At 36.0% G+C, this 11,173-nt stretch overlaps 3 protein-coding genes across 4 annotated transcripts in view; all 3 read right to left on the reverse strand.

The window, feature by feature from the left end:
- Positions 1-334: 334 nt before the first annotated feature.
- LOC116002747 (probable magnesium transporter NIPA6) lies at positions 335-5,952 on the reverse strand. Its single transcript, XM_031242913.1, has 10 exons — positions 5,659-5,952; positions 4,756-4,812; positions 4,565-4,655; positions 4,316-4,476; positions 4,093-4,220; positions 3,462-3,599; positions 3,120-3,212; positions 2,928-3,039; positions 2,262-2,385; positions 335-2,157 (listed from the first exon to the last, which is right to left on the reverse strand). Exons 1-10 carry the CDS (start codon positions 5,777-5,779, stop codon positions 2,145-2,147), a joined length of 1,038 nt encoding a protein of 345 aa, XP_031098773.1. The 5' UTR covers positions 5,780-5,952; the 3' UTR covers positions 335-2,144.
- A 1,438-nt stretch (positions 5,953-7,390) lies between these two features.
- LOC116002879 (F-box protein At3g07870-like) lies at positions 7,391-9,022 on the reverse strand. The gene has a single exon (XM_031243064.1). It carries the CDS (start codon positions 8,801-8,803, stop codon positions 7,784-7,786), a length of 1,020 nt encoding a protein of 339 aa, XP_031098924.1. The 5' UTR covers positions 8,804-9,022; the 3' UTR covers positions 7,391-7,783.
- A 384-nt stretch (positions 9,023-9,406) lies between these two features.
- LOC116002878 (E3 ubiquitin-protein ligase BRE1-like 1) overlaps positions 9,407-11,173 on the reverse strand; it is a 10,572-nt gene continuing 8,805 nt past the window's right edge. The window contains exons 15-19 of one of the 2 annotated variants that reach the window (XM_031243062.1): positions 10,944-11,030; positions 10,368-10,505; positions 10,088-10,290; positions 9,817-9,982; positions 9,407-9,722 (exon numbers count right to left, since the gene is read on the reverse strand). In XM_031243062.1, coding sequence (XP_031098922.1) covers positions 9,591-9,722; positions 9,817-9,982; positions 10,088-10,290; positions 10,368-10,505; positions 10,944-11,030 — 726 coding nt within the window. In that variant the 3' untranslated portion in view covers positions 9,407-9,590. The remainder of the gene's footprint in view (positions 9,723-9,816; positions 9,983-10,087; positions 10,291-10,367; positions 10,506-10,943; positions 11,031-11,173) is intronic. The other variant, XM_031243063.1, reaches the window with a different exon arrangement.

An 11,173-nucleotide genomic window follows, 5' to 3' on the forward strand; every position in this document is an offset into this window, starting at 1 on the left:
CTGTTGAAGAGGAAGAGATATATTCCTTAGAACTTGATTTACAAACAATCATTGACAACAATATATATAAGCTGTAGAAGAATACAAACAGCACCTAGGGATACTAACAGTCATCTAGGAAATAAATACTAATAAAAGCAAATAAATACCAATAAAAGCACATAAGAATACAGTGAATCTCAACACCCCCCTTCAAGCTGGAGCGTGGATGTCAAAAGCTCCAAGCCTGTGACATAAATATTCAACTCTATGACCTCTTAAAGCTTTGGTGAAGATGTCAGCCAACTGATCATTTGTACCCACAAATGAGGTAACAATTTCTCTGGATGCAATCTTTTCACGAACAAAATGGCAATCGATCTCGATGTGTTTTGTTCTCTCATGAAAGACGGGATTGGATGCAATATGAAAGGCTGCTTGATTGTCGCACATCAATTTCATAGGCCCTTTGATGCAGAATTTTAATTCAGTCAAGAGATGCTTTAACCAGATTAGTTCACATGTTCCCAAGGCAATCGACCGATATTCCGCCTCTGCACTTGATCGAGCCACCACATTTTGCTTCTTACTCCTCTAAGATATTAGGTTGCCACCAAGAAAAACACAGTACCCAGATGTTGATTTTCTGTCCCAAGGGCACCCAGCCCAATCTGCATCAGTATACCCAATAATCTCTGTATTTCCATGATCTTTGTATAACACCCCGGTTCCTGGTGACTTCTTGATGTATCGCCAAATTCTAATGACAGCATCCCAATGGCTATCACACGGAGAGGCCAAAAATTGACTTACAGTGCTAACTGCGAAAGAAATGTCAGGACGAGTGACTGTTAAGTACAACAATTTTCCAACCAATCTTCGATATCTTCCTGGATCTGGAAAGGGCTTCCCTTGTTCCGGAACAAGCTTAACGTTAGGATCCATGGGAGTATCAATTGGTTTGCAATCAAGCATACCTGTTTCCTCTAATATGTCCAAAGCATATTTTCGTTGAGATATACCAAGCAGCACTACATATCGCCTCAAATCCAGTTTTTCATGTAAGGACCAAACACATCGAGATTGATTGCCACTTCATCAGAGAAAAGATTGTGTTTGGATGTATTACAACTAGTTTCATCAATTCTGCTGATCAGTTAGCTGATATCCTAACTAAGTCCCTTAGAGCTCCTAGAGTTGAGTATATTTGTAACAAGCTTGGTGTATATAATTTATATTCTCCAGCTTAAGGGGGAGTGTGAAATATTATGGAGCAAAATCTGGAGTGTTTCCTGGAGTGTTTCCAGGAGTGTAGTTAGTGTATTATTTTCAGGAAAAGTGTCCCCATTTGTCTCCATTCTTAGATGTATATATATGTGATCAGTGTGTAGTGAATTGATGAGAGAAATATATACAAATACTCTTATTTCAGATGAACCAAACGCTCCATTATATTAGGTTTCTACAATTATAGCTAATTTGATTTTTTTTATTTTTTAATTCCTGTTTCTAATGTTGGAATTATAATATATAAGAAATATAAGAAATACAATTAGGAATAAATCAATTTAATTAGGTAAATTTTGTCTAAATTTATACATGATTAGGAACTATATTAAGTGTTAACCATACACAATTATTTTTATTTTAATTTTGTATGATATGAAAATAGATAGTTGACCAAATATATGGGAAGTCCAACTACATTATTATATTGCACATTTGAACATCTTTTCATTTAAAAAAAAATTATTTAAATTCATAATAACATTTTTTTTTTCAGTGCGAGTAAAACACTAGTAATAATGCTAAAAAAAAGGGTTAAACAGTTAAAGCAAAGAACACTTTTCTTTTCACTCAATTGAATAAATACCATTCTTACAATGCTAGCTAATATCAACACCTAATACATTTTTTTACAGAAAATTCACAGACCTGATGCAGAAAGAATTACAAGACTATGAATCAGAAAAACATGATTAACATCTAGGAAAACAGTCTATCAAACCTGGAATGGGCACCTTTGTTGAAAAATAACAAGTGACAACCATGAAAGATGAGGCACATGAAAAACAAAATGATCCTCGAGCAGCTAATGTGATGGAAGGGAAGATGATATAGGCGACAACACTCTCTTGAAAGCAGTGAATTCAATCAAAAGGACACTAACCCGGAAATCTGAGATAACAAATTCAAATAGCCAGTGCTCGTTAATGCAAATGCAGAGGACAGAAATTCAGCCACGCCAAGCCCTTCCAACTATTGGAAATTATTTGCCTTACTTGAAATGATCCTGCCGTATTATTGCCACAAACTCAGGATGTAAATCATCGTCTTTTTGCTTCCAAATCTCACCATTGGCACGGACCACCCATGATATTTGAGGAGAAACTTGTGTGTACATATCTGCGATCCATCAACAGTATTAGCAAATTAATCAACCATTGAAGATTTGCAAAAACCATTTTACAGGACAGCAGTGGAGTTGTTTGAATTGATCACAAGAAACCAGTACAAGATTTGTTCATGAAATCTAAGGTTATAAAATGCTTGAATTCTTGAAAGGATTCCCTTCAATCTTAAAATCAGATCATATCATCAATCTTGGAGAGTACCTAAGTCAACAAGAAATTCTTCCCCACTCCCTCTAATAAAGGCCATAAACTGTAGCATGTTGCTTTCCCAACTTTTTCGATTTATCAAACTCCTCAGTTCTTAAGAAGTATTTTAGCATATAGTGTTTAAAATCGGGATGTACATATAAGGGAATGATGACGGCATGGGGATGCTTTGCTTACCAGCAGTTCCAGAATAACTTTTGGAGATTTTTAATATTTCATATATGAATTGCTAAATCAAAATGGTGTTCAAAAAATGGTCAAAGAACAAGTTCTATCTTTAGCACAAAAAGCTGCTATGCATCTAGTATACAAGTGAATGTACTGTACCGGGAGGAGGATCAGGGTCTCTAGTGCAGTGAAGAACCATTGTACCCGAAAGCACAGTCAAAAACCCACAAAGCACTGAAATAATGTTGCTAGCACTCTGACCAGACCAGTCCTGAAAAAAGAGAAACAATTAGAATCTGAAATTGTAAAGCCAACGTTTCCAGGTTCCAAGGTATCAAATTAGAAAGATACCTTAAACATTATGGCACTGGCTACAATTGTAAGCGATGTGAACATCGCATAATATATTGGAGAAACCACGGCTGTTTTAAATGTGTCCAAAGCCTGAAAGGATAGAGACTTTTAAGTCATCCGTTCTGAGAACTTTTATGTTAAGGCAACAAAGTAACCGAGAAACCTGGGTCACAATGGGGTCTACAAACTAATCTCTGAAATAATAGAAGGTTTTATAAGAGAATGTTGACGCATTATTAATTTTGGTCACCAAAAACACTTCAAATCCTTCCAACACCTGAGAGACATAAATGAGAATAAAAGGGAAGCAAACATGATGAGGCTTAGGAAGAAATTGACCTTATTTAAGTAGTTGAGCTGAGAGATTATACACAAAACTGAAATCGTTACAAAAATCCATGTCTGCAGGTGTGCAGCTTGACTTGATCCTTCCAGAGTAAGTTTTATTGCAATGCCTACCGCTTTGATGCTCATTACCTGAACAATGAGTCAACTTTCATTCCAGACATATAATTGTTACTCCATATTAAAAAATAACTACCCTTCTTCTAACTCACACATAATTTCCCTTTCATATCATAAATAGGTTTAAATATTTATACCTTAAGCGCATAGGGAAAATAAAAAAAATCAAACAAGTAGATGTATTAAATGTTTATTCAAACTTATACCTTAAGCACACAGGGAAAATAAAAATTGTATCAATATATATTCCAAGAAGAAATGCAACCAAACCGTAAACTCCAGCAAGCCATACATAAAACAGAAGCAAAAGGAATCATACCTAGACTATTCCTAACATAAAACCTACAAATAAATTGAATAAACTCAAAACGGCATACGCATGCTAGTTAAAAACATAAGGTCTAGCTTCTCAATTTACTAATTACTATTACAGTTTTTTCATCATTTTCTGAGTACTGTCAAATGGTTTGATAGTAGAGCTTGCAAGATGAAAAAAAACACTAACCGTCAATGATCCTACTATAGAACAGATACCAATATAGACCATAATGTTCGTTTGCCCATAGCGAGGCTCACAGTACAACACCAGTACCAATACTATTGCCATTGATGCTGCAGCATACAGAAGAAATGCTGCATGAAAGAAAATGGACAATTATCAAGGGAAATATTTCACACATCTATTACATAATTAAACTTAACATGGCAGAATAGACCTATCAACTCACCCGGTTGTGTAGCTAAAGCCCATATCTCATCCACTGAACTTATAGCATGTTCTCCAGGTGCATGAAGAACAATGACTGTAGAACCCATAACGCATAAAATGCATCCTATTACTCCCAATTTCTGCAATTTTTCCTTCAGTAAGAAATGAGCTAGAACAGCACTGACAAAGACACAAACAGAATACCAAATTATTCACTTGAAATATAAATAGTCATTATACATAAATAATAGGTGACAGACAGAAATACCTAACAATTATACTTAGAGCACCCAATGGTGTCACAAGTACAGCTGGTGCATAAATATAAGCTACAAAGTTGGCAAATTCTCCAACAATCACTGCAAAATTGTGAACATGGGGAGGAGGGTTAGGATATTTAATGGAGGTTTCAACGGTACTGATTTCAATACCTTCCACTTTCAGGAATTAGAGACTTACTGGTGACCATTCCAATCCACCAAAGTGGCTCACGTAGATAACCATAGCCTCCGGTACCTGAATTAATGAGCAAATCAGCCACCAAAGAAGTGAATACATAAAACATTTTTAAATTGCTTCAATATGTACAACTTACAGATGAATAAGCACACACCCTGCGTGTATCATTTATGTTGCAAGAAATAAATAAATAAATAAACAACAAATGAAGATCAAATGTGTCATTTACTACTCTATTTCAACTATCGCTGCATAATACGCCAGAAACTGATCCATGATGGGGCTTGATCTGAACACATATTCCTCTAAAAGTATGTTGACATTCTACGCATCTAAAACTCTGGTTTTCATGTAGTTATTAATGATCTATCAACTTCAAGCGGACAAGCAGTCAAGTCACTCTATAATCTCCACTGCTTGCCAAAGAGCTTCTAAAAAGCAGAATCCCTTTGAATGCTTCACAGTCTATCCAATGAGTAAATTTGGCATTATAGCTTTCTAAAATTCAGACCACCTGCCAAAGGCCTTGTGGTCATGTGGCATAGCTGTGGCCCTCCCAAGTGAGAGGTTTGGGGGCGTTGGCTTGTTGTGCTTCAGTAGGTTGAGAAAGTACGTATGAAGAGATACTGTAAGAGAGTCAATAGTATTTTAAAAAAAAAAAAAAAATTCAGACCACCTTCACTACAATGTATTAACTCAAGTTCACTCAACAATTCCAACCCTTATCTTCCGAATGTCACTACAGCAGCATATACACACCCAAAAAAAAAACCCCTTAAAATAAAGTTTCAAAATTATAGTCAAATGTAGTTAAGCTAAGAATTAAAAACAGCTGAGCAACAGAGCAAGCATGTGTAATAGTCAGAAAATTAACATAAATTCATATGAAGAAAGTGAACTTACTAGCTCGAGAGCCGGAGGCGCCGGCTCTTTGGAGTCCTTTCTTCTTGATGATGAAGCTAGATCCAATGAAGGCGCTGGACGCCACGGCCAACACAAAACCTATGAAATTTGCTCTGTACATATCCAGCAGATGACTTTCCTAGGGTTTATTCTACTACTACCAAACCAGGGAGGGATTCAACTCTCATCTCAACCCTCCAAACATAGAGTATATGAGACGCATGTGAGTGTGGAAAAACTTAATGAGGAAGAAAAAATGAGAAGACGGCTAGCTGGGTTATGGGTAGTGTGTGTCAACTGTCAAAATTTAATTTCAATTTCAAAATTTTAAAAATATCCTAGGTTCATCCCACTAATGCATCCATGATCCATTATAGTCAAAGTACCAACTAAATCTTCCATGTTTATTTTCTTTACTATTTTTAATTATTTTAAATTTAAATTCTTTGTGTTTAGTAATAATTTCAAATAAATATATAAATTTGATATACTAAATACTAAATATAATATTAAATAAGAATTCAAAAATGTAACTAAGAAATGAAATATAAATCATTATTGGGGTACTCAAAAAAAAAATCATTATTGGGAGTCTAATATCAAAATTCACATAAAACTCTCTTCTAAATTAAATAGAACCGGAGGCCATGGCATGCCGGGAGGCACTCTCTTTGCTCAAGGAAAGGAACATTAGTAAGGTATGTCTGGAATCAAATTGGAAGGCGGTCATCGAAGCCATCCCCCAGAACAAATGTGATTTAGAGTTTTACTGTATTTCTACTCCCTCACTTTTATTTCCAGACATGACAAATAATGATTAGTTATTTTCATATTGTATGTCCAATAAAAATGTCAACATCCAAATTTTGTGAGATGGTGTAGAAATTATGAGTATAATTTGAGAGTAGTATTTTTCCGTGATTTATCCTATACCGGACCTATTTTGAATCAATGTCATAAGTTTTTAAATCCTTTTAAACCCAACCCAAAAAGAAAAAAAAAATGGATTAGCCCAACAGCCCGGACTAGCTGAAAAAGAGTGGACTACCCCAATTATATTATAACATTTGCTTACATACATACTGAACCCACATGCCAAGAAACTTCGATGTTCAATCCATAGCGCCCAATGATTATCATTTATAAGGAAATTTAGAAGGAAAAAATTATGAGGGTAAGAAACATTTTTATTATTTAAATATTATTATTATTTGCATAATTAAACAATCATATTAGTAATTATGTTCAATTATAGTCTAAATTTACTCATAAAAAAATTTAAAATTATATCTTTTGATTTCTAAATATAATTAATTTAATTATTATTCAAATATATAGAAAATCCAACTATATTATTATATTGTATATTTTAACATCATTTCATTTTTTTAAAAATTTTATTTAAATTTGCATGGATAGAACACTACTATACATATATAATGAACCACAACCTAAAAAGTTCAAGAAAAAAAATTAAAATAGAAGCATCCTTATTAAGTACCAATTAATGTTGTGTCAAAAGGCAAAAGGGATCATTTTTAATTGTCTATCAAATGAAGAAGGCTAAGAATCAAACTGGAATTTTGTAATTCCAGACTAAATTGCCAAACCAAATAGGTTGAAGGGTTACTCTCTCAAAATTAATATTGTCAAATATATTAAGATTATGTAATTTCCAAATAGGTGTAAACTCTATAGAAAAAATGAAGGAAGAAAAAAAAACTACAAAAGATTGAGATAATAAGAATGATTAATCTATAATTCAATAAGCTTCTTACAAGATTGATAATGTGTAAAAATAAATAATTCTGTATATGATTCTAATACTAACCCTTGCCAAACAAGGCTATAGTTTTTACATAGTTCTCCCTTCCCTCCACTAACAACTGAAACAAGGCTATAGTTTTTCCAGTACATACTTATTGGATAGGGCCAAAGACTTTGTGGTTTTCTCGGTTTACACTCCCACATGAATTATGGGAATGAGTTCGAGCCTCGGTGGTGAATGATGGGAGTGAGTTTAAGCCTCACTGAAGGTAACTGTTGACTGCTTTAGTAGGTTAAGAAAGTAATTATAAACAGATACACATTGTAACAGTACTAAAAAAAAAAAAAAAGTTATTGGCTAGGAGGGGTTGATCTGTTTGACTTGTTGAGCTCCAAAAATGGTCTCCAGAGAAATGGAGGATGGGACATGAACGGTAGCCGAGAAATAAGGCTCGCACACATCAACTCTCGTCACGCTCTTCGTCTCTGGGTTATAGGAGAACAAGATATCATTCCAGAACAAGAACAGCATCTCCCCGTCCTTAAAATCCATCACCAAATGGATCATCTCATCAAACATCATCCATTCTTCCGGAGCGCCGATACTAAATTCTTTAGTCCACGAATCGCCATTTCCGTACTCCTTCATCACCCATATGTCCAGGCTGGTGCGCTCCGTGTTGTCGCATAAACACAAACAGTTTCCGAGCACGCCGATGCTCCTCCGGATCCAATCATCCTCCGGCACCACCGGAGGAGGAGGAGCCGAGGGAATCGTTTGGATCGTCTCGCTCTCGAGGTCGAAAGAGCAGATAAGTTCATCGCCATTTACATCGGTGACAAGCCAGTGGAGTTTTCCGTCGAGACTCTGGCCGAACTCCCGGCAACCGAAGCAGCAATTGATGCCGCCGGCGCTCCTCCACGATCCGGCCCCTCCTAGAGTGTAAACTTGAAGATCGGACTTGTAATAATCAGATCCGGATTGAACAAGGATTTTCTCCTGATAAATCCTCACAACCTTGAAGGTGTTTGTTAATGGAGTGGCGCCAAACCCGTACCCGACTAGATTCGGGTACACCCGATCGCCGTGGGCCTTGGGGAGCTTGACGTATTCTCGAGTTGTGGGGTTGCATATGTACACGGAATCTAAGTCGGTTCGAGAGAATGAATTGAAGCAGACCAAACCGTCGGCCGAGCCAACCACACAAAGTTCGGGGTCGGGAAAGGCGGGCTCGAGATCAAGGTCGTTTTGGGGATTGTGGTGAAAGGCGTGGCGGTCTGGCTGGTCATCCAGATTGACGAATTTCAAAATGTTTACAGATTTGCGCATGTGACCGTAATGGTAAAGCAGTAGGCAAGCTGAGTGGTGGTCGCTCATTTTTCTGATCTATTGGCTTCTGGTTGGAGAGATGATTGTGTGGTTGGTATTTATTATTTATAGATAGATTGCTTGATGACCAAGGTAGAAGAGAAGAACTGGTAGCCCAGTAATTAACATTTCGAATTGAAACTATTAGCATAATCATGATCTAACATCTCATAATGAAGTAACAATGACGTTTAGTTGTATATATGTGAATCCCAGATTGTTCTTCCTCTCTACGAATTCACACTTTTTATCTCTCTATATCTGTGTATGCATACGAGAATAGACGACGGTGGCGGAGCGATGGAGGAGAGAGGTTGTATATATATTTCGCCGGAGGATCAATGGACTTGTGAACGGACGATTGGAGTTGAAACTTTAAGGAGTTGCTAAGCAGTAAATAGTTGTGGAAGATGATGAATACAAATATAGGAGAAGAGAAAATGCCAAAAGAATTTTAATTGAGATGGGCAAAGGATGTCATTTATTTAAAATAATAAAGATAATGATGTCTTCTTATTTTTGTCATTGCCTATTGAAAATTGCCCATTTCAATCATAATTGTATTAGCATCCATATCAATGCATTTTTGGTGGTTTTTGGAATAGTGCAAGGTGATATAATTTGAACCAAAATGGCCCATAAATTTATATTGGATGAGAAAAAACTAGTCTACTAGATAAACTACTAAACAAATCCAAACGTCAGGCTAGAAAGCCTGTAAATCCATTCTTTGCAACTAAAAACAAGGAAGCATATTATAAGTAGGAAGAACAGATGTTCTAAAATGACAGCATAATCATATATAAACAGGCTTCACATCATTAGCTCCAAAGCTTGCAGCACAAACTGGGCATTTGCGATGGCGCGCTTCAATGACTTTTAGGATGCAAGGATTACAGAACAGATGGTAGCATTTTGTGATGACAACCTGAAACCATATTGCACAGGAAATACACCACAGGTCACACAGGTTAAAGCTTGTGCAGATAGAGCAAAAATAAAGATCGATGTTCGATTCATACCTCCTTTCGCCTGTCATGGCATACACTACAGTTGAGTATTTCCTTGTATTCCCTCAGTTTCTGTTGATGCTTTTCAATAACAGATAACCCCTCAATTTGTGACCTTAAGAGTGTAGTCTTTCTCCTTAGAGCTTCTACGTCCTCTTCTGCCCTTTTCCTTTGAAATCTAATTGAACCAAAATAGAGACAAAAAGGGAAAGGGAAAGGAAAGATGGGTTGTTAGTTGCAGACTGTACAGTAAAAAGACGAAACTTGTTAAATCTTAAATTACCTTTCTTTCTCTAGATCTATCTGCTGGTCAGCAAGATCTACTCGACTTTTATCAACCTTGGACTGGAGCTCTTCAAGTGCCTCCCGCTGTTGCTGGGATGATTTTTTAACATCTATTAACCTCTTCTGAGAACTTTCCAAAGTAGCTCTATTCTGAACTCTATCTTCCGCAAGCCTCTGGACTTGGTCTGAGCATGTTCTTAACTGCAACGCAACATCAGTACCATTAATCCCTACAAAGCAAGAATTATTTGATGTACTACAAACGGCTATATATATACCTGATCATCAATTCTGGCTGCTTTTAGTTCATAGAAATTGCAAGTTGCTTTGTTTTCTTGAATCGCTTTCTCCAAGGTTTGGTTTTCCTTAAGTAAAGCATCCTGCTGCTGTCTTGCCCTGATTCCCTCCATAACAAGCTGCAAAAGAAAGGAGATACAATAAGGTGGTGCTAGAGTTTCGTAGCATAACCTCTGACAGAAATATGGGATGACCTAACACTGAGGAAGAACTATACTACCAACTACCTTGGGATTTTTTGTGATTAATATGTAAATTCAGACAATGAAGAGAGATCATCTATCTACAATAACATCCACATTACGTGCTCCTAGGGCATGCATGTAGTCCATGAAGCATGAAATCCATTGAGCACAAAAAAAGTATATTGTATTTGATAAACCATCTGTAATACATTTATCAATAGATCAATGTTTTGCATAAATTACTCAATCTGGAGATAATAAAAGCTACAAAAAATTATATCAAAAGGAACAGAAGTATGGGACCAAAAAGAATTATATCAAGGGAACAGAAGTATGCAACCAAAATACAGATCAGTTTCAATTGGCTATTACCTTAATGTTATAGTCATCCCTCTCAGTGATTTGCTGCAAAAGTTGTTGATTTTGATTTTGCATATCATCGTAGGCTTGGCCGATAGTCTGATGCACACATTAAGTTTAGGTTTATTTAAGAATATTAATACAGATATGATGGATATATAATATCCTCACATAAATAGACTTGTTATAGAATAAGAAATTAAAAAAATAAAAATAAAAATTTGGGGGTAGGAGGTGGGGGG

This window comes from Ipomoea triloba, chromosome 13 (assembly GCF_003576645.1).
Source record: "Ipomoea triloba cultivar NCNSP0323 chromosome 13, ASM357664v1".
Lineage (NCBI taxonomy): Eukaryota > Viridiplantae > Streptophyta > Magnoliopsida > Solanales > Convolvulaceae > Ipomoea > Ipomoea triloba.